Source organism: Ammospiza caudacuta, chromosome 4, assembly GCF_027887145.1.
Source record: "Ammospiza caudacuta isolate bAmmCau1 chromosome 4, bAmmCau1.pri, whole genome shotgun sequence".
Taxonomy (NCBI): domain Eukaryota; kingdom Metazoa; phylum Chordata; class Aves; order Passeriformes; family Passerellidae; genus Ammospiza; species Ammospiza caudacuta.
The window spans coordinates 54,039,649-54,063,547 of NC_080596.1; the positions used below are offsets into that span (position 1 = coordinate 54,039,649).

Below are 23,899 nucleotides of genomic sequence, written 5' to 3' on the forward strand. Positions count from 1 at the left end.
TTTGTTCATTTGTTTTGTTTTGTTGGTTTTTTTCCCCTGTCACTTATTTTTCTGTTCTAATCATTTCAAACTGGGATGTGTAGGTGGCAGTAGGGGAAGTAGTGAAAGTGACCAATGGGGAACATCTCCCAGCTGATCTCATCAGTCTGTCATCAAGGTTAGAATAAAGTAGTTGCACAGGATATGTGTATGTGGGTCCTCATATACCAAGTATGAATAACACTGCCATGTTGATAATCTTTGCTTTTATATTCACCTTTCTCCAATAAAATCTACATATTTATAAAATTAGAAAGGGTACTTTTTTCAAATATAGATAATTAAAGTGAAAACATGGAATAACACATTAAGAAGTTAAAATTGTTTCACTCCTCTTGGTTTTTACACTACCCCCATGGAATTTTATCAAACAAGTTGTCATTGAATAAACACAGTTAAACACCAGGTTAAATATATGTTTAAGAGGAATATACTTGTTGCTACCAACTTGCTGTTTTCAGCAAAGAATATAGTTTAACATTGGTAGGACTGGTAGAGGACCCTCTGCACAAACTTGGATGTTGCACAATCTCTGCTGCATGTGGTGGCAAAAGCAGCATTGTTCTTGTGTACTGTGACAAATGCATGTTTCTTAGACATGTCAGCTTTATGCTATTGTCTGCACTCTTACCACACTTTGTTTTTTTCCCTAACCAATCAATGGGCCTGCCTTGATCTAAGAGTAACTTACTTTGGAGGTCACTGTAATCTGCTGCACTTCTTGCAATTAAGCATGTGTCTCACTTGAAATGTCTTTGCTGCCTTAGTTTGTTTTAAAAGTGCTTTACAAAAATACTGTTTGGTTTTTATTGTTAACTAGTAAAACTATTAGAATTGTGAAAATGTCTTACACAGGTGGTTCCATCCAAGCAGGCTAAATAAAAGTTGTTTATATTTTTAGAGAAGTTTGCCAAGAATAAAACACTAGCCTGAATGTACCTTATTATAATTCTTGACATTTTAATGCTTGTACTTTACAAAATTGTGTTAAAATAACCTACTTAACATTATCTTTAACATACCCAAATAATTTAAAATTAGGTCACTTATGTGTAGCCACTTTTCCATTAATAAAAGAAATTTTTAAAAAAATTGATGCTCGAATTTCATGCTAGAATGAAGGAAAATTCTAGAAGCATTAAAGTGGTGTAGAGACTAAACCTTTTTTCTTTTAAGTATTGCAGTGGTTTTATGATTTATTTGATCCTTTTCAGAATCAAAGCTCTCTTTCTGTCTTGTTTCTGTCTTAAACTCCTGCTGCCTGCTCTAGTAAGCACTACAAATGCACTGCAGTGTGCCATATCATAATCTCATGTGAAAAGATAGAACACTTTTGCTGTGCACAGTGATTTTATCATTGTTTCCTTTAAGAAAATGGGCTTTGGCAAACTTCTCTGAAAATGTAAAGTACTGTTAGTTTTTATAGCTTTGGCTGTAAGTTTCTCTGGTTTTGAAGATTTGATAAGACAAACCTGTATTACAATAAATATTACAAGATTACAGGAAGTTAATGGATTTTGCCCCCATTATAATTTTGAATTCAGGACTTTTTTTCTCTTAATAGTGAACCACAAGCCATGTGCTACATTGAAACATCTAACTTAGATGGTGAGACTAACTTAAAAATTCGACAGGTAGGAATTTCATTTCTGGGAATATTGCTAATATTATTTCTGTCTATTAATGCTTATAAAACCATTTTATTACATTGATAGATGTTCTAGAAGACTGAAGTTTTAGTGGTTTGAATAAAAAACTATAGATTATTGGCATCATAAAAGTGGAGGAATGAGTGGTTACTTCTAAGTCATTCTTTGTGTTTTGTTTTAGGGTTTTTCTTGGGGAGAATAGGTAGAAACAGAAGTGGTTTGGGCATTGGCTTTGTTTCTAGAGAGCAGATGACAGGGCAGAGGCCCTGCAGAAAGCAGCTGGTGGGGCCGGTTTTGTCCTTCAGGGACTGGTAGTGAATAGCAGATTTTGATTAAGTGTGCTGTTGCTGTGCAGGGACATTCTTGCTGAGCTCTCTGATGGATTATGACCCTGTCTTGGTCGTAGTTTTTTCAGATGCCAGGGTGACTTTTTCACTGTAGCACCCAATTGCGACAGCAAAGTGTAGCTGGTCCATTTTGCTCCCATAGGGATGATTGTTTTCTGGTCTTGCTGTTAGATTTATAATATATAAATTTGATAATGGGTAGTGTTTTTTTAATGTAATGACAAATGAATTTTGTTTACAGGGTTTGCCACTAACATCAGACATCAAGGACACAGAAAGCTTGATGCAACTCTCTGGCAGAATTGAGTGTGAGAGCCCAAACCGACATCTCTATGACTTTGTTGGAAACATCAGACTGGATGGGCATGGGTACGTAAATACAAGGGAGAAGACCTTGGGAGATTCAGTCTAACAGTAGACAGCTGTGTGTTCTTAAACTACTGAAGTAAAAATATGAATAGTAGATCTTCTTTCATGTATTGTCTGCTAAAGTTTACTCTTTTGAAAAACTAGAAGCATAAAACCTAATGTCTACAACTTGAGTTGTTTTACTAGTTGTCCTTCAGAAAGCAATAAGTATTAATAATAGGAGAGACTGCTAATCAGATTCTGGCAGTTCTGGAATATGTGCCTAGAAACTCACTTCTTAGGCATGTCATTTGTTACAGAAGCTGAACAGAAATAATTTGTCTTTTTTATTTTTTAATTGTTCTTTCTTCCGTTTGTCTAAGTGTGGAGTGGAACAGAGCTCATTGCTATACACCTGAAATTCTTCTAATTTAGTAGCTGAAAAATGTTTAATACCTTAGTTTACTGGAAGTATGTTCCTTTAAAAATAGAAAATATGCACTTACAACACACATGATTGTACAACTGCTTAAAAAATTCTTAAAATACTGAAATGCTGACCAAATACTGATAGTCAGGGTCCTCTGTGAATTCACAGAAGATTTATTGCTAGATCCAAAATTGCTGAATCCTTCATTCCCAAAGATTTACAGTATTTCTTATTTATTTGGTAGGTATTTATTTTTCCATATCCAGTATTGTACATGTTTGTAGTTTTAGACTGATATGTATAGTACTAGTTGCTAAATATCTCTTTTTTTTCCCCCTTAATATTCCATTTTTTATTTACTGATTTCTTACAGATGCATTCAGGGATTTTCAATCGCAAGAGTGTGGATCTATTATAATTCCACTGTACTTGTCATTAAGAAGAGAAAAACATTTACCTGTAATTCTTCTCTGAAGGTAATAGTTATAACAGATCCACACATTAATTCTTTCTCTCTGGCTAGAAGTAATACTTTCTTTTTTAATCTAATAATTTAATTTTAAAAATTTGATTTAAAAAATCAATATTGAATGTGCTGATGGCTGTTATGCCTCAAGAATTTGTAAGAGGCCGCCATCTGCTGGTCAAGAATTTTTTCATTTGAGAAATTATATTTTGGAATATTTTGCCTGTAGTTCCTGTGCAGTAGGATAGTTCCAAAAGTGTGGTTCTAATATAATATTTACCTTCAGTGAAAAAGAATTACAGGTAAGTGACTCTTTTTGGATCTTGTCCTTACTTCAACCTGAAAAGTCAGGAATCTGTTCTTTTTCTGTCTGTTATGGAGGGAGTGCAAGTTCATCTAATTGATATTTATTTGTCCAGATCTTTAGACCTTCCTACCACATTATGTAGGTCCAGCAGTTGTGATTTACACTTTATTTACTATCTTAACATATTGGCAAAAACAATAGAGATAGAGGATACTGAAAATATGTCTCCCTCTTCTTTCATGTAATATAAGTCACTGGAGTGCCATAAATGTTCTATCTTGTTGACCTTTTCAGTCTTTTCTTTTGCCCTTCATGGGAGAGGAACTCAAAAAAAAAAAGGTTTTCTTTCTTTTCTTTTGAATATCCAGTAGTCAAGGAGACAGAAGACCATTACAGGTATTTCGCCTTCTGGCTAAATCTGTGAACTAGGAGAGGCAAAAGTTTTCTGGCTATCCTCAGCCTTTGAGTAGGGTGAACTAACCCTTATCACCAAAGTGTGCAGCTCTTTATTATAAGTCTACAGATGCATGTCAGCTTGGGTTTAGTCCATGAAGACAATTAGGTAGAGAAAGGAGAAAAGTTCTGTAGCCTGGTTTATATGAACCTATGATTAGACAGTGACTTGGTGAGTGGTGAGGGGATTGTGCAAAACAAGGTCAAATTCTGGTTATCCAGGCCTAAAGTATATGCTTTCCTGAATACATTCTCAAAATTTTGGGTAAGAGTGAAGTATACTTGTTAAGAAAAACATTTTTTTTTTGTAAGTTTTCACGCGTGTCTCAGAAATTACTAGTCTTAATATTCCCTCTGCCACAAAAGCATTCTAAAATCACCTCCCCCACTGAAAACATGCTTTACTGAATCCAATGCAGGCATGTTGGTGACAGTCAGTAGTTATGTAAAATGCAAGAGGAATGAGATGTATTGAACCAGTTTTAAGAAGGCTGAGTCTGGGAAATAAGACACTTGAGATCTCTGTCAAGCCATCACTTTATTAGAGCATAGTGTGATGTATTTGTCATCAATGTTGAGTATTTGTCACACGACACCTGACAGATCTGGGCTTTCCATACCCTGACTGTACTCTTTGAGCTACCCAAAATGTTACTAATGTAATGACTTTTTCAGATGCTTTATATTTTGTATATCAGAGATACAGCTGCTGTCATTAATCAGTTAATTTGTGATCTTAATAATGCATTACTTTCAAACAAGTAGAGATAGTGACTGTTTCAGGGAAGAATTCCAAACACTAGGGCGCTTTTGACAAGTGTGAACTGCCAGCTGTTATTTATAGAAAGAAAAGTACCAGAACAGGGCATGTTTATCCATGGAAAAGAGTAATAATTATCTAAAATGTTTGTATTTTAAGAAAAACTTGACATACATTATATATATAAAGACACTGTCTGAATTTAAGACAACTAAATGTTTAAGACAACTAAATGTTTCCCGTCTTTTGAGAGTGTGTTGCTCCTTAGCTATACATAGTTTTAAAAGAATAACAGAACAAAATATACCTGATTTTGCAGTTAAAAGAAGGCGCATGAAATATTATTGTGAATGTTAAATAACTGTGTTCATAAAGGATGGTTATTACATTGGAAGAACAGACTAAGTTAAGAGTTCACAAAATTATTTCATTTGAAAATTGCTTTGAAAATCAATTTTTAAGAGATCATTTAGGAAAAAAATTGATAATCATAAAGGAGAATTAGATATTTTTACTTGCAGTATGCTTGGTTAGTAGTACCATATCAAAATTAGTAGTCCATAATAAAAATTAGGCAGTAAGTATTATTTTATAAACCTTTGATTTTTGGCCTTGTTTTTATCTCTCAGGTTTTCTCTGTCAAAACTCCCAAAAAGTTAACTGAAAATTAGATTCCTAAACTATTAACAGTAATCATGTAAATTTTGAGAAATTAGTTTTAACAAATGTTGATTAGATTTAAACATTGACATTGACTGGTTTAGCGTTAAAATGTAAAACTTCTTACTTCTAGTACTGTTCCATTGGGATCCGATCAGATTCTGCTACGAGGAGCTCAGTTGAGAAATACTCAGTGGGTTCATGGGATAGTTGTCTACACTGGACATGACACAAAACTTATGCAGGTTTGTCCCTTGGATTTTGTCCAACCTGTCTGTTTTATTACCTTAATTTACCATTCCATGGTACAGAAGCATGGCTTGGTTCAATACAGTACTAAAATGTCAGTAATAGAGCATCTTGCGTATCAATTAAAAGCAGGAAAAATAAAGCAATTTCTTGTTGTTTTAGTCACTTAGTCCCAAAGTAGTTTTTCCACTTGTAAGCATATTCATTGATTTTATCTAGTAACTTGTGCTTTGAAAACTCTTCATTAGCAAGTTCTGTTATCACAGTTTGTCATTTTTATGTTTGACTGCTCCTAAAACTCTCCTGTTGTGGGGCTTCTTTCCAGTACAAAGATAATCATTCTTGTCAGAAAACAAAATGAGGAGGGAAGAGACTGAAATTATTTTGCCCAATGTGTTTTGAAGTATCACAATTGAGATGCACCTGTTGAGAAAAAATAATTTTAGATTGGTCATTCATGCATTATTTAATGCTTTTCTAATTTGTAAAACAGTTACTTGAAAAAGAGTTTCTGAATTGGCAGCTGTCTTCTATTGCACTGACAAGGTGTATTCACATTCATTTTTAATGTTTACTGTTAACTATTGGTGCTACCAGTGTTCTGTGTGATTGTTTAAACTTCTTGTGTCACAATTCTAAAGCCCCAATTCATAGCTTTATAAGCTGCTGGTTTTGGGGTTTTTTTGAAGTAAAAGAGTTAGGGCATTTTTGGTGATGATGTATTTGGGAGAATATTTAGAAAAGGATACAGTAACATGTAATTTGAAAAGCAAGAATCATGTTACCTCATTTAATATTTAATAACCACTGTTGATTTTTGTCTTTTGCAGAATTCAACAAGTCCACCTCTTAAAATGTCTAATGTGGAACGAATTACAAATATTCAGATTCTGATTTTGTTCTGCATCCTTATTGCCATGTCTTTGATCTGCTCTATTGGTTCAGCTATATGGAACCGAAGGCATACTGGAAGAGACTGGTATCTTGATCTAAATTGTAAGATCCAAAATATTGTATTAATATTTTAGTATTTGGTTGCCTTTCATATTTGGAAAGAAGGATAATTACCTTGCACAGTGTGGTTTTTTTGTCAATCTCTCTTCTTTATTTGTTGACTAAAATCCTTAGGCTAGGTACATCACAGCAAGTACAAAATTTGCCTTGCTGTGCCATCTGAGCTCTTGCTAAATTCAGGAAGGGCAAGATGGTTTGTTTGTCTCTACTTTTTTCAGGCATTCCATCTCTGCAGTTCAGCAGGGTCTGCATCTGCATCAGTTATTCCACTGGCATAAACAGTCAGCTTCCTAGACATCAGTCTGAAGCCTCTTTGAGCTCTTACTAATAGATTACATTTAAAAGTGCAGTGACTTTTCTGAATTTTTATATTTGTCTTAGGAAGTGATGCTGTGGCTTTATAATTTTTACAGGGCTTTAACTAATCAATATCAGAACTTAATAAACTCCTCCTAAAGAAGATAAAAGAGAAACCACAGGTCTCTTTTAGCATATTATACTGGGCAGATGTAGGTAAGGTGGATGTAGGGCAGTGTGATGTTGCACAGGCCTTCACAGCAGCATGGAACATACTGACAGAGTCTGACCCTCTGTGAGGAAAAAGGATTTAAAAGAAGTTTTCATGAATATACTTTGCAGTCAATTATTCATGTTTTCAGAATTTCTTAGGACCCTTTTTACTTAGGCAGAACCAGAACTAAAACAAAGCTCCTGAGTACAAGGCTTTTGAATGTAGTCAACAAAGAGGGGTCTTTTGGGGTTTGGTAAGTTCTTAAAGAAAAATATTGAAGTTTAATTTTTGTTTAATATTGATTTAATTATATAAAAATAATATTGATCAAGTTAAATATTGATTTAATGGCACTCCTAAAGTTTCTATGTCTTCATTTATGATGAATTTTTCTTTCCTTCTTTTTGATGCTGAGGAAGAAACTTTATTTTTTATTAATTAGAAACTTAACTTTTGTGTTTTCCTAGTGAGGTAAGAAAAAGTGAACTAGTTCGTAGAATATTGACAATTTTAGGTAATATCAAAGAAGGACATCAGATGCACTTCATCTGTGCATTTTTTTTTCTGGGAAATATAAAAGTTTTAAGAATATGGTGACTTATATGTGGTTAACACAGTAGTGAAGCAGTACATAAGTTGTTGTTATTCCTGAAAAAAGAAACATGAAATAGTGGCCATTGACATTTTGGTTTGTGTGTTCTAAACTGAGTATCAATGTCAGTTTCTTTTCTGATGTATGTCCCATGATTAAATGAAATCATTTTGGGTTTTGTAAGGTATGTCCTTTAAGGCTGTATTCAGCATATAGTTGTTCTGATACCAGATATGTAAGAAGCATTATAATTTATATGTAAGTGCATTTTTCCCCCTTTCCCCTTAGTTATTTAATTTTGTAGCTCCCTGATCTTTTAGGCAAGTACATAATTTGATGCAGGAATTGATATTAATGAAAGGCTCCAAAACCTTCTTTCTTGGATCTTATAGTAACAACCAAATCCACGTTGGACAGACAGTGGAAACCTGTCTGAGGCCAATTTTCTTTGAGATACCTTGAATAGAGCTAGGCAGGCTTCATCTTTTACCCTTTTGCTTTACTGCACAGCAGACTTTCCCATTCTCATCATCTCAAAGGTGCTACTGCTAGAGTTATCTTTGTAAGACAAACTTAAAACTTGAAAGGAAAAAGGAGTATAAACTTACTTGTTTATATTTTAATATTCACATTTCCAGTTGTTTATAACTTTCATTAAACTCTCTGACTTCATATCTCCCTTTCATGGGGTGTGAATTTACCTCTTTCAAAGCATTTTGCTCTGTTGAGGGAGACTATATGATTGTGTTAAGGTGGATGGAGAAAAAATTCATTCCACTATATAATTCCCTTTTCAAAATGTTCAACTATAATATTTTGAGTTTAGAACTTGGTTGCTTATATAGATATTCCCAGATTTTGATCTTAAAATGTAGAAAAAGAGGGAATGGCTGGTAAGTTTGCTCTTCAGAAATTGGAGATGAATGCAAAGATTGCTGAATTTGAACTCTGATATTACAACTGAGATCCTTAACTCTGAGGAAGGTCTTATCCATAGGCAAGTGATACTGTAATTAATTCCAAAGATGCTTCTGAGAACATTTTAATAAAAATCAGCTGTTCATACAATATTTTGAATATAGTACATATATATACTTCTAACTACAGTCTCAAATATTTATTTGATTACTTTATTTTTTGGCAGATGGTGGAGCAAGCAACTTTGGATTGAATTTCTTGACTTTTATCATTCTCTTCAATAATCTTATTCCAATCAGCTTGTTGGTTACACTTGAAGTCGTTAAATTTATCCAGGCATATTTCATAAATTGGGTAAATATTATTTTTTAATATTGATTTCTAAAATCAAGTGGGTTACAAGTGAAATGATGGGTTGCTTTTTTATGTATACATTTTTTTCAGACTTTTTCTGAATGCTGTTTATTTATTATTAGTGGAATCTGAGAAGGTAATTTCTTTTAGTGCACTTATAGCAGCACCGGATTGATTATTGGAGCATGTTTGTTGTGATCCACTCAGTAATTGTAGAGGAGCAAACTGAGCCTTCTGTGGATTGCAGAGAGAAACTTAAGGTTCAGATGTTCCCCAAAACATGATTAAAGCCAAACAAGTTTAAATGTTGATACCAAAGAATTGATACATTTTATTTAACAGTAAATTAGAAAGAAGGAAATAGAAAAAGAGAGTAGGGGGATAGTAAGAGTGAGAGAGATTAAATAGAAATATATCAGATTAGGTAGAAATATATCATCCCTCTGTGGGTCCCAGCGATGTGTCATTGGTCCTCTCCATCTAGTCTGCTTGGTGGTGAGTGTCCCCCTCTGAAAGGCATAGAATTCAATATTTAATTAACCAGCCTGATTTGGGCCATGTGGAGATGTCCAGGGCAAGTTTGACACTGGCTCTGGCAGGACTCTGGAATCGTTGCATCATTTTGCATCACGAGCAGTGCTCTGAGGCATGGCTTCAAGGATGAGTCTAGGGAGCACTTTGGGAGTCTTTGATGATTGTGACACCCCCTGGCTTGCTCCTCACATGAATGTCCTGTGGATGTGGCTTTCCTGGGGTGGTGGGGGGTTGTTTCACAGCTGAGCCAGTTTGTGGGATGGAGGATGGGTGTTCGCTACCTCTGACCAGAGGTTGCACCCCACACCCAAGGCCCTCCTCCTCCTCCACCCTTGGTGGGCAGGGAGTGTGTGCAAACCTGGCAGCAGGAGATAAAGTTGGGAGTTGTGGCCTTCCCCAGCCCAAAGCTAGGGAGGGATGATTTTCAGGGCAGCTGCTGGGCTTGGCTCTCCAATGGATGCTCTCCCAGACTTATCTGTTTCTTCCCAGAGCTGAGATGATTGAACAAAAGTGTCCTTTTAGCTTATCTCAAGTTCTCTTCCTAACTCACAGTCCAAGGTTTCATTCATAGGGCCCATTCAAGGTGGGCTTTGGTGATGCAGCTTTTCACATCAATGTTTAAGCCATGAATTATAACATTTCAGTCTCATGACATTGTTTTTCTGCTTTTTACTTTCTCATTATTGATATTCAGGTATCAGTTTCATTCAGAATGATCAGAAGAATGTGTTTTGCAGTGCTGGAGAGTTTGGCATTTTGCTTTGGCATTTTGGTTTTGTTTGTTGTTTTTTTTCTGAGCACAACCCTAGTTTAATGGAGTGAGGTTCATTGTACAAAGGCAGTGTCTGCTAGTATTATCCCTTATGAAACATATAAAAATCATTTTGACATTCTCTTTTTTTTTTTCTTAATGAATTAGTGGGGAAAATGAAGGGTTTACTCGGAGTGGGAGTGAGCTGTTTTCCTTAAAGCCATGTAAACATGCTTTCAATTTTTCCATTTTTTTCTGAATGTAAATTTATCATAGCACTCTGAACACTTTAATCTGATTCCTTGATCAAATCTGTGAAATAGATTTGTATGTGTAAGATATATTATGGAGATATAGATAAGAATGCATATGCTTTATTTTAAAAGTTAAATACTCTTGTGAGCAGTCAGCTAGTTTCGATTTCTTGAGGGTTTTTTTTTGTGCTATAAAACAAAATGTTCACAAATTGGTGAATGCAGTGAAATTCTTCCTTAATTTTATGTATTTGAAAAAAAATATTCAACAAAGACCCATCTTGAATGTGTAGATTACCACTTGTAATTCTTGTTTATACAAGAAATCAGAAAGGCTGTTTTAACTTCCTTTCTTGCCCCAGTTTCTCATTATAAGGGATTAGTTGCCTTTTATTTATCCTAATCTGGGACTATGGACATTTTTGTTAAGTAATATTTCTCTTTGTGTGTAGATTATATTTGTATGGAGAAGTTGGTCGTCTGCAATCTGTTGCACTACATTACCATGTTTGACAATGTTTTAATCTTTTACTGTATTTGAAAACAAACTCTGATGTTTATTTAACAAGTAAGAGGAAAAGAACTCACACCATATGAATTGTATCTTACATTTATTGTGTACTCTCAAATTTATCTTCATGTTTTAATCTCAAGATATATTTATCTTGCTATTTAGAAATGACTGGTTGTGCATACAATAGAAGTAGGTAATACTCACTTCTCCCTATGAGTCATTTCTGCTTGTTGCTAATGTCATTTTAAATGTGTGGGTCAACTGTTTTTCAATATACTGATCACTAGAAATAATCTGAGAAAAATCATCCATCAGAAAATCTTTCTTCTACTGGGGTCTCTTGGAAATGATCTGATAGTGTCTGTGGCTTCTCATGTTGAAACAATCTTAGACCCATTCATGTGTGGTCTTTTCTTCTACACTTAACTGTTCTATTTATGTGCTAGACTTTTTGTGAAAATTCTGAAGGACAGATTTTTAAATATATGTACTTTTTATCTCTAGGACATAGATATGCACTATGAACCTACAGACACTGCTGCAATGGCTCGTACTTCCAATCTCAATGAAGAACTTGGACAGGTAGATAAAAGAATTACTGATTCTAACTCTGTATTGAAATTATTCTTGTGAGGATTTATTTTTAAAAAAATATACTCTTGACTTGGTATTTGCTTATTTCTATTCTCTTTGTTTTGTCAGATATTTTTAAAAATACTTTGAAGTGTCAGTGAATTAAAGCCAGTATTAAAGGAACAATCTCTTCTGTATCAATGTGCATGTGGTAATCACGGAAGATTGAAATGTATCAATAAAGTTACAAAATCAAAGGAATTTTGAGCATTAAGGCTGTCTGTGGCATAAAATTTAGTCTCAATATATACATGTATGATAAAGTGTGTCTTCAGTATGTCAGTTTTTTTTCACATTCTCTGCATTCCTCAGAAGTGACAGCGAGTATCTTAGGGTTGAATCAGTTCTATACATGTCGTCTTTTCTTGCCACTAAAGACTGGAAGCTGTGAATGGAATGGGGCCTGAATTAAACCCTGGAAATTTGGGCTTAATTCTTTGTGCTTTGGAGTTCTCTTTTAATACTGTAAAATCAGTTTGACTTTTCACAAGACATCACTTGTTATATGCTCATATTTGAGAAGTATGACTTAGTGCAAATGTGCCTGGGGCAGAGGATGTCCTTCTAGAAGAACTACACATGGTATTTGATCTTTCAGTCAGTTGTGTTTGCAGTCTGGCTTTAAAAATGTGCTGAGCTTTCTGGAACACTGGTGGTGAGCAGCTCTTGCTGTGGGAAATAAATTACATGCTCATTTAATTGAATTGTATTATGAACACAAGTATGCAAGTTCTTGCATTTCCTAATCTAGAAGTTCTCATAACTAATTCTTTACTTTATTTCATGGGCATGTAAAAGTTGTCTCTAGCTTTCCAAAATCAATAGCTCAGATTTAGCCATATAGTAAAGCAGTCCCAGGGACTAATATGTGTCTTTTGGAAAAACTGCTTGAAGTTAACATGTTCTATGACTGGTCTGCATAGAGGAGTACAGAGCCTTTGCCTGTTTGGTTGAATATGTATGTGCAGGATATTTTGTTCTTTTGCTGGCTTTGAAGGGGAGTACAAGCTCCTCCAGTAGGGAGGAGTCTTTGTTGAATCTTAGCTTTCCTTCTGTTACATTTTACACAATCTGTTTTTTCTATCTCTGCAGCTAGTTTGTTATTCACATTCCGACACATTCTTTCCTTTTGACTTAAGTAGTTTTTGCCTTCATTTCTTAGGATTCTCATCAAATTCTCCTTCACCATTAAGAGCTAGTCAGGCTCCACTTGCATTTTTTCGGCAGATTCTTAATTTGAGCAGATTTTTGTACGGAGACCATAGGACTCTACTAAAAAGAGCAGGTTTCTTCTTTGAAGTACATGAGGGTTGCACATGTAATGAAGAGATTTGCCCCAACAGATCTTCAGGTTTTAAGAAAGGCAAAACTTGTGTTGGGAAAAAAGGTTGACTTTTTTTAGCTGCAATTCCCACTTTCCCATTGTGCCCACACAGAAAAAAAATATACAATTTGCAGCATAAACCTGACACAGAAAGATTCGTTATTACTGCTGATTTTACTAAGGCATAGTTCCTCAGAAACATTTTTACTATACATAGCTTTATTAGTCCCAGGTATAATGTAGTTAATTCCTAATTAAGAATTCTTTGATTTTTTTAAAATTAGAAGTAAAATTTAATGAATTGAAGTTTACCTGTGACTCAGAGAACTTTTGATTTGTCACAGACAACCTCATTCCTTCATATATTAACTTTTTTCATAAGATTAGGTTTAAACAAAACTTAAAAATATCACAGGTTTATGTACTTCAGCTTTGAATTTTGAAATGCTCTACCTAGTAGTTTCTGGAACAGAAGGGTTTATAATGCCAGGGGAATAGAAGATGTAGAGTAGGTAGAAAGGAATTTATTTCTCCTTTTCCTGTAATTTGGCTTTTCTGAGCTGTTGTGCTTTTACTAACATTTTGGCTTTAAGAAGATATTTCTATGTCAAAAAGATTGGCTCAGAAATGCATATGTAGATACTTTACTTAGCATATTGCTTTCTGTCCAAAGTTTAATGTTTTACTGGCAAATTCAATGGTCTTCACAAGTTTCTTGCACTTCAGAAAAATGTAGAGTGAGGGATGGTTAATTACACCACTGTGTACTGAAGAAAGCTTAAGTTTCCTGACATCTCAGTTGATTGATTTCTTTGGAAGTGGGTATGAACGCTGTGTATCTGCCATGTTTATGTATTGATTTTGTTGTTGGATTTTTTCCTATAAACTGTTAAAATTGCAGAACAGGTAAAAATATTTCAAATGTTGATAGTCATGAATTGTACTAGATATGTCACTAACTGCTGAATGTTGATGCATAATGGATTTTATCGTTCATTTAGGTCAAATATATATTTTCTGACAAAACGGGTACCCTGACGTGCAATGTCATGCAATTTAAGAAGTGTACAGTAGCAGGAATTGCATATGGGTAGGTATTTCTATGTATTTATTCATCTGTGTGCCTCTGCCTGTCCATATGTACTCATACATTAATACTGTAGTTAAAATAAACTTACATCTGAAAATATCTACAACTCAGTCAGCTTTTTGTGACTATAAAATATTACTCATAAGAGACAGGATCGCTTCTGTCACGAAGTCTCTTTTTGCAAAGAGGAACAAAAATAAAGTTGAGATATCACAGGCTTTCTGCTGTAAGGCAATTCAATATCTTCAATATGCATGGTTTTCCCATCGTTTACCCTGTATAATGTTGTAACAAAGAAAAACCTGAAGGAGACTTGCAAAAACTTGGTTTGTTAGAGTTTATGAAGTCTCAATAGGAAGACCGTATTTTTGCAATTTTCATTGCAATCTAGGCACTAGCAAAATAGCTGCAAAGCAGGGTTTTTTGGTAATTTTGTTTTATTAACTAACTACTTCTTTTTAACACATGATCCAGTTTCTTAGCATTTGTGATTCTTTCTCCTGTCCCTGTTCTGTTTTTTCCTTGCTTCTTGTGCAGCCATTGCCCTGAGCCTGAGGATTATAGTGTTCCTTCAGATGATTGGTAAGCTCTAAAAATCATTTAGCTTCTGCTGTTTCTTGAAGATTCAGGTTTAAAAATACTGAGCAGTATATTTAGAGATGGAACTGAATGTGAGATATGTTACTGCTCAGAAGTTAATTCAGCATTGAATTCACACAGACTGACCATCTTACACAAAGTTATGCCATTCAAATTCTGTGGCATTAGGTTGCATACTCTGGAATAGAATCTCTAGGTGGATCCCTGAAATATAGTGCAGTCGCTATACTGACAGTCTTGGTGCAATTCAGAACTACTTATTGGAGAGAAAGTTTTGTCTTTTATTATATATCTGGTACTATGTTAACTTTAATCACACTTTTCTACTGGTAGTCAGTAATATGTTAGTAATAATCAATACTATGTTTAGAAAAAATCCATATTTGAGAGTGAAAAATATGTGATGTTATTGTTGCTATTTTACTTCCTCCAGATAGTTTTAGAATATTAGCACTGCATAGTTCTTAACTGGAACTGAGATTAGAGCACCCGAATACACTTGGGACTAACATTAATGTCTTAATGAGGACCTCAGGAAAGAAAAGTCCTGGCTTCCTTTCTGCTGTCATCTACATGAGCCTTGTGCTTCTTCATCATACTTTCTTACACTAAATATTTGCAATACCATTCAAAATAAACTCAGATACATCACAGAAAAAAAAAGTTGTTTACAGTCTTTAAATTATCTTTATTTTATTTGTTGAAAGTCACAACAAGACTTGGAACACAAAATTGGAACGTGTTGTCATCTTTTGTTGAAAACATTTGAAGGAAAAAAATCATGACTAAATTAGAATTAATAATTCTTTGTTTAGATAGAAAAAAAAAAAAAAACAAAGCCAGAAAATTTCCTCCTGCAACACATAAAATGTAGTACACATGCATAACCCAGAATCTTACCTGACCTGAATATCATTTGATGTAGAAGGAAAATGTTTCCTAAAGATACATAAGTTTACTTAACTGCATACAAGGAATTTCATTAAAACAAGGCAGTGCTTACATGAAATGAAGCATGCTTGCTTATAAACCATTAATGAAAAAAGACTGGTTTTGAATAAATATTTATTCACATAAATATCTTTATGAAGACATCTGAAATGGATAAACTGATATTCGAACAGTGGTTTTTAAAAAAAATGAATCCAAACCTTATAGGCAAAGAATATATTAGAAATACTTAAAAAAATGATATTTGAAATTTCTTGGTGTGTAAATCTAATGCAATTAATAAAATCTCTTTGTGCTAGTAACATTTCTAGCCCTAACATGACTAATATACTACATCCCAAATCTTCTGTATCTTTTTTTTGTATTAGAAAGAATTGATTTCTGCTTCGTTAAAACTTACACCTGCAAATATTTTTCTGTATTTTAGCACTGAGAATCCAGAAAATTTATATCAGAAAGCTTTAAGCAAACAAAGCTTAAAGCTTAGACTCTGAACAAATATAATGTGTCTGAAGATGTTAGTATTTGACACCTCAAGATCTATTTGCTTTACATTCAGAAAAGAAGTCTTGGTGAAGAAGCATACTTCAAATCTTTTGCTATAATTACAAAGTTAGAAAAAGTACTCCTTACATGGCGGTACAGAGGAGATTCTGCACATTGTATTTCTCCACAGTAGTTACTGCAGGACTAAAACAGCTCACTATTGGTTTTACTTAGATAATCTTTAGACTGCCTTTGTGTCTTTGGTTATTCTTCAACTTAAATCACCAAATATATTTATTCTTTGTAAGATTATGTAATCCAAAGTAAATGAGAAAAAAGTTCCTTCAACTGGATTCACATTTCAGCAGTTTTTATTTTACTAAATTCAAAGTCATCTAGATTGTCTTAATACTTAGGCTGTAGTATTAAGACTGTAGCTGTAGTCAGCTGCAGTAACAAATGTTCCTAGAAGTATCTACATATTTGAGCTCTCACATTCAGCCAGAATATTTGTGCAATTTGGGAGATGCTAGTGTATGACTTCTCCAGAACCATCTCCTCCTTGCATCTCTTAAGTCCATACTTCACCACTGTTGTTATGTCTTCCTTATCTTTCCATTTCATATGTTCCTTTTTGATCATAAGCAATAAAAAGCAAATTCTCTGCATGCAGACTTTTCTGATGTCTGAACTCATTTGTTTACCTCTTTCAGATTCCAGACTTGCTTTTCTACAGACATTAGAAACTTACCCTAAAAATGCTAATTTCTTGATGAACTGTGATCTCTTTGGGCCTGTATATTTATTGTGCCCCTTTTATAATCTCATTCTAGAGACCAGAAGACAAGAAGCCTCAGTTTTACATTGTGGATATATTTTTACTTCATCCTTCATTACCTAAATTCTGCAGAAAAACTTTGCTGGATTTAAGCGTATTTGTATAAACCAAGGTTTCTTTAAATTAAACAAACTTTGGAAATGTGAGACAAGTAACTTTTCAATTCTTTTTCTCACAATACATGATTGCAGCCTTTATTGTAGCAGTTATAGCCCAAAACTTGTGTTTGGATGATTTGTATATAAACTGTTAAAATCATGCTAAGAGTGATCTGTTTTTTACTCAATTATTTCTAGGCAAGGCCCACAAAATGTAGAAGAAAAGACATTTAGTGACGTATCATTACTGGATAATCTTCAGAACAACCATGTAAGTTAAATAGAATCAATTGTCATCAACTATTCTACTTATATGTCTCTTTACCCCTCTTTTGACTAAATAATTTTAAATAATTTCCACTTTTAACATTTTGAAGTGCCTGATATATTCATCTTTAAAGCAGTCTGATCTTGCAACATTTTCCATGTGATTTTTGTTTGCTACGTCTTTCTAAAAGTTCTCAAGAAGTGTTGTCAAATATAGTACTAGACAAAAGTAGAAGAGACTATTTTTTAGTAAAAATTACAACATCTCAAGAGACTTCTGTGAATAAAGTAAAATTCTTTCAATACATCATTCATACTTACCTTCCCTAAAAAGTAATTATTTGAACTGTTCCATGTTTCTGGTTATCTAATTTTGATTGTTATGGTAGCAAATGCCACTAAATTTTATTTATATAACCAGTATGTAAGTAGAGCAGTATATAAGTAAGTATGTGCATGCTGAAATTAGCTTACAGATAGTATTTAAAGAAAAGAGGTACCTTTCATTAAATTTTTCTGGGCTATTATTTGTCTATATCTATTATTACATTTTGGTTGTTTATTGCTTAAATGATGAATCACACTGTGACCTATTTTTTTTCTTAGCCAACTGCACCTATAATATGTGAGTTCTTGACAATGATGGCAGTGTGTCATACAGCAGTTCCAGAAAGAGAAGGTGATAAAATTATATATCAAGCAGCATCTCCAGGTGAGACTCAAATAATTCAGTGAACATATTCTGTCAACTCAACAAGCAAATTTTACTCAGTTTATTGTTTTTGAAGAATCTTCCAAAATTAAAAAACCCCAGACTTATCCCTCAAAAACTAATTGGTATCAGCTAAAATCAGTTATTTAAAAAAGGATTTAGACTTTTTAAAATTTTCATTAGAAAATACATTTGAATGTTACATGGATTATGTAAGGGCAAAGAATCAGTAACTATACAGCACTGCTATGGTGTTGTCAGATTGCTGTGGAGTTCTAAAGGAAGTGCTCAGAAGTAAATAAAATCAAATCAGGACACAAATTGATGTCCTTGCTCATTCTAGAAGCCTATTCTGTACTTGGTAACCATGATACTGATTTAAAACAGAGACTGTGTAATCAAAACAGAAATATTTCTAATAGGATAGAAGTTGTGATAAATTCTATTAAAGACTGAGAAAAGTTTATTGTGCAAAAGGTCTATTTCAAGCCTATTGTGGTTCATAGACAGTTTTTTAATTCAGGAAATGATTAAGCAAGGCAGAATGATTAAAATATGCTCAGCCCTGCTGAGCTAATATATTACAATTTATGATGGGAAAAATTACCTCAAGTGTAGAGGTTCTTCCTGGGCTCCCCAGCTTCTAGGTGGCTGGCTCTGTGAATCCTGGCCTTCAACAACTAAAAGAAAAGGGCAGAGGTAGTGCCATAAATAAAGTTCACCGGGTCATGGCACTGTTTCATTCGGCATTGCAAGCAGACTCCATTCTGACATCCTGAGCCACTTGGAGACAGCTGATGACTGTTGCAGATGTGGTTGCTGATTTCTTGAGTCTACACATTGAAGTTATCTGTTATTTACAGCAATGACTTACCACTCTTCTCTTCCAAACCAGAACTTAAACAAAAAGCATTGAACATTGTCCAGTAACCTGGGGAAGGTGCTAACCTAGGTGCTTTGGAGAGGGTGCTCTCATTACTGAGCTGAGAGGTGTGTTCCTTTCAGGGCTTATTTTCTCTAAACTGTTAACTCATTTCATCAGTTTTCACAGCAGAAACAAAGAGTTCTTTCCAGCACCACATTTAATCTTAAAATCCATAAAGGAAAAAGGAAGTGAAAAGTAGAAAAGCCCGGATTGTGTTGATTAAATCATGATTAACAGTTTTCTTGTACATCTGTAAAATAACTATTGAACTTGCTGCAGATGAAGGAGCATTGGTCAGAGCAGCCAGGAATCTTCGTTTTGTATTCACTGGAAGGACACCTGACTCAGTAATCATTGAGTCTGTAAGTACTTTGGAATAACATTATAATTTACTGCATTTGCTTGTGTTTTAGTTTAAATAATCTGAATAACTGCATTATGATACATTAGTATTGATATGTTGTTTGATTGGTTTTGTTCTTTTGCTTGACTTTTTTTTTTTAATTCTTACCCTCTGGTTTGTTTTTTTTATTCTTCAGTTGGGACAGGAAGAGAGATATGAACTGCTAAATGTCCTGGAATTTACAAGGTAAATTTGTACTTGGTGTCTTTTTGTGAAAATACTTAGACACTTCTCTCATGGATAAAAATGCTTACATTTTTTATATTTTTCCAGGTAAAGTATGCAGGTTATGTAGCCTCTATCTGTGTAATATGTAAAGGCGCTATAGACAGACCAGAGTACATGATTAAGATTACACTGCCTGGTTTACTGTAAAAATTTTAGGAGGCTCTTTTTTTTCTTGTTGTCTACATTATGACTTATATTTTTCACTTTTGCCTTTGCTCAAAGATTAAAAAAAACTTTGATATCAAAACTTAAAAAAATCTGTGGAAAATAATATAGGAAAGTGTTCCAACTTCTAAATGTATTTCTGAAAACCCTGACACCATATGATATATCAAAAAATAAGTGTGTTTATCATTGCTGCTAAAATAAATTTTGCATTTGACCTTAAATATACTTGTATCATTACGGCTTGTTTAAGTACTCTAGACTGAGATTCAGTATCTTCTGAGCAGCATCGCTGCAGTAGTTGACCAGTTGGCTTACTTGGGATATGAATTTATCACATCTTTTGCTTTCAGTAAAAATTTTATGGTAAAATTCTTGGAGTTATAAATGTACTCATAAGAAAGGTGGATGCAGTTTCGATTCTTATCCAGAGCTGTTTATGTTGTATCTGTGCATGCTGCCTGTGTTCTAAATGTTTGTGTAGGCCTATTGCTTACTTTGGCACAGGATAAGGAAGACATTTGCATGTAGAGGAAGTTCCTTTTCTTCTTAAAATGATTACTCATTATTGTACCTGTGGGAAGTGATTGTTGTTTTCCTTCCTGTTGTATTATATTTCCCTTAAGCTTAGCTAAAAACAAAACAAAACCAATAAAAAAACAAAAAAGGAGAAAAAATAAAACAATCCAACGCATGAATGACAGACTGAAGATAAATTGTGTGAAATCAGAGTTAGTTGCCTATATTTATAGTAATAGCAATAATAGTATGAAACAGTGAAAGAAAGTAATTTTTATAGTTTTTAATGTATTTTTACGTCTTTTTGCAATTAATGGGGTTTCTTATATTGTAGGGGACATAGGTGAATTTTTTTAGATTTGTGTCATGATTTCATTTTTTTTTTTCAGGCATTGCTTGCATTTTATTTTTCTTGTAAGGTAGCAAGTTTGTAGAGCAAAGTGCATTGCTGTTAATTTGACTTCTGTGAAAGTTCATACTGTGTTTCTGGAGTAGAGTGCAGGATTGCTACTTTGTTTCTGGTTTTGATCTATGTCTTGATTTCATTGATTTTTTAAAAACTTCTGCATAAGTCTAAAATTGTAATTTAAATTGTGATACTTTATGGAGGTGCGAGAATTGCTTTTAAATCTCAGCCTTCGGAGGCATAAGATTTTTGGTGGATACTGATCCCAGAATTTTGTTAAGTATTCAGTTTTTATAGATGTTTTTGATATTCTGCAGTATTTAGCTGTGCTTGGAATTGACTTGTTGGAAGCACTAGAGGTCACCCGTGTTCCACAGCAAGAGAAATTTTGGCTCCAAAACAACACTATTTGTGTGGGTAGGAGCATGTACCTTCAGAGAAGTAATCTGTTTTGAATAAACTGTTAAGAGTTTGCAGGTGTTCCAAGTTTTTCCCAGAAAAAATGCCAATAAATTCCTCACCAATTAAGACTCTTCTGCAAGTAGAGTGCAATAGCATCAAGATTTGATAGGACAGTCTTACAGAGAAGCATCTTACAGAAGTAGAATTTGTAGGAATACTTAGTGGACTTGTCACTTCTGATATTCTCTTTTTTCAGTGATTACACTTGTGCCTGTGAAAAGAGAGTATTTTCCTGTATTTACAGTATTTACCTGTAATTCATGCCTTGATTAGTCTCTCCTGTGTAATTGGTTTCATGAGTAATCCACATTTTCTTAGCTGTTGTGCTGGGCAGACAGAAGGCATCCTAGAGCATTTGGGGCCTTACCTCCTCTCATCCATTCAGAAAGCTCCAGAAGACACTGATTTTTTGACTTTACTTCTAAAAGTAAAAAAAGAGTGAGTGGCTGACAGAAGAGGCACCAAAACCTCTGTAGCAGTGTTTGTTTTCTGTGGTTGTTTAATCCTAAGTAAAGTCAGGTGGTAGAGTAACTGGACCTACCAAGAGCTTCTTGGCAAATCTTGTGGCTTAGGGAAGTATTTATGTCTCTTTAAGATGCTTCTGTCTGTTTATAATTCCACTGCAACTCCCTGGGAATTACCAGCTATTCTGCGTCTTAGTAACAGCCCAAGGGGTTACCCAGCCTGCAGGTCCATAGGGATCCCAACAGTGGGTTTGCAGGATTCCATAGCACACAAGGACATGGGGGCTCTTTTACCTACTTTTTAATTGCACATTATTAAAAATTACTGTTAGCAAAGGAATGTATACAAGCACACCCCTTGGGGGTGTGCTTGGGGATGAGGATGAGGATGATTTGCTTGGGGCTGACTCTTAGACAGGCTCTGTGTTGGGGTTGACTCTCTGGTAAGTCATTTGTGTGGGGCACAGACATAAGGAAATGCAGGACACAACCACATTCAACAATCAGTAGATGCTTCTAATTTCTGTATTTCACTTGGGACTGCCAGTACATGATGGTGGGTTCTTTTCTCCAAGACAAATTTTTATTTTTCCAGATTTTTGTCAATTCCTAATTTCTCCCTTTTCCAGACAAAAAATTCTAGATAAGTTTTGTGCATATTGATGGTATCTCAGGATGCCTCCAATTTATAGGCTTCCAGGCATTTTCTCTGTCACTATTTAAGCAAACATTTTCTGTTCAGTATTTTTCCCATTGTAACCAGGTCATCTTTATGGCTGCTCACGTTGCTTCTATAGAGAACAAGCAGAACAAAACTGTGGTGTCACAATTACAATTATTTGCAGTAGTGCAATTTAGTGGCTTACTGTAGTTCACCAGGAAAAGGAAATAAAACTGTCAGTGCCGTAAAAAGGTTTTTAAGAAGTTAGAAGTCCTTGACAGTAGCTGTTGTTCATTAGTTTTATTGCAGTTTTACTAAGAAAATCTATGTCAGTGAAGATTCAATGTCTGTCTGTATAACTAAAATTCAGAATGCTACAGGAAGTCATTGGTTATTCTTTGATACATCTTCAGTAGAATAATATTCAACTCCATACAGGACTTCAAGGTTGCAATCTTCTGGTATTGCAAGACAAATACAAAACTGCTGAATTTTTACCTGTCAAGGGTAAATAGATCAAATTATTGTTTTATACATCCCCTCACCTACTGTAATTCCTTCACTATTTCTGAATTGAACATTCTGGCAAGTGTAATGAATTCAAGTAGCAGAAGCTAGATAGTCTTGGCTGGAATCAATGTGGATCTGAGACATGCTTTTATTTTAGGCAGCTTAACTGTAGTTTAGATGATCCTTATTTCTCCAGTGTTGTTAAAGCAGATTAACAACTGGACACTGTCTAAAGCTTTTTGGAATTCTACTTATCGGAGGTTTAGAGGTGAAATGGAAAAGAAGTTGCAGCAGTTAATGGCTTTGTATGGGCTTTTGTGCAGTATTCACAGTAACAATGTTATTTAATATTACCTTTCAGAAATTTTTACTTGAAACAGAGTGCACACCCAGGAGAAATTAGAAAATGTTTTCCTGAAGACACTCTTCAGCCTGTGACTTCATCTATAATTATAAATTTCTCTCCTTCACCTATGTCCACATTCCAATTACAGGATGTTTTCCATGGGAGTCTGAACTTCAGGAACCATTTATACAATAATGCTCCTTGATGATGTATAAATGGGATCCTGTTCCAGCTGGAACCAAAATTGTTAAAGGACCATTTATTTCCATCTCTGTTTTACTGTGAATTGTTCTATGAGAAGTGTTTTGCTCCCTAAATAGTTTCTGTAGATTTATTTATAAAGTTGAAGTTTGAAAGACTTATGATATAAATACACGTCTTGACAGGACATGATCTTGCACCTAAAGAATGCTTGTTGGCAAACCTCAAAGGGAAGAAGACAGAAAACAGACCGTGACAGTCTTCTCCATGTTTCCTTCCAATTTCTACCTCAGTTATGAGGACAAAAAGAGAAAATAACTTGGATTTTATTAACAACTGAGAGCCAGAGAGTACTTAAAATTAGTCCAGCCCGTTTCCAGCTCTTAGCATACTGAAAACTTTGCATGATAAATGAAACTCTGGGATAACAGTAATAGGATTGCAGCACAGTACAGTGTAT

General features: G+C 34.3%; 1 protein-coding gene across 3 annotated transcripts in view; it reads left to right on the forward strand.

The window, feature by feature from the left end:
• Positions 1-23,899, forward strand: part of ATP8A1 (ATPase phospholipid transporting 8A1) — a 100,585-nt gene that overhangs the window by 20,467 nt on the left and 56,219 nt on the right. The window contains exons 7-19 of one of the 3 annotated variants that reach the window (XM_058803027.1): positions 84-157; positions 1,604-1,673; positions 2,277-2,404; positions 5,593-5,704; positions 6,539-6,704; positions 8,970-9,097; positions 11,655-11,732; positions 14,109-14,197; positions 14,735-14,779; positions 17,369-17,441; positions 18,044-18,149; positions 19,354-19,436; positions 19,614-19,663. In XM_058803027.1, coding sequence (XP_058659010.1) covers positions 84-157; positions 1,604-1,673; positions 2,277-2,404; positions 5,593-5,704; positions 6,539-6,704; positions 8,970-9,097; positions 11,655-11,732; positions 14,109-14,197; positions 14,735-14,779; positions 17,369-17,441; positions 18,044-18,149; positions 19,354-19,436; positions 19,614-19,663 — 1,202 coding nt within the window. The remainder of the gene's footprint in view (positions 1-83; positions 158-1,603; positions 1,674-2,276; positions 2,405-5,592; positions 5,705-6,538; positions 6,705-8,969; positions 9,098-11,654; positions 11,733-14,108; positions 14,198-14,734; positions 14,780-17,368; positions 17,442-18,043; positions 18,150-19,353; positions 19,437-19,613; positions 19,664-23,899) is intronic. The other 2 variants (XM_058803028.1, XM_058803029.1) reach the window with 2 other exon arrangements.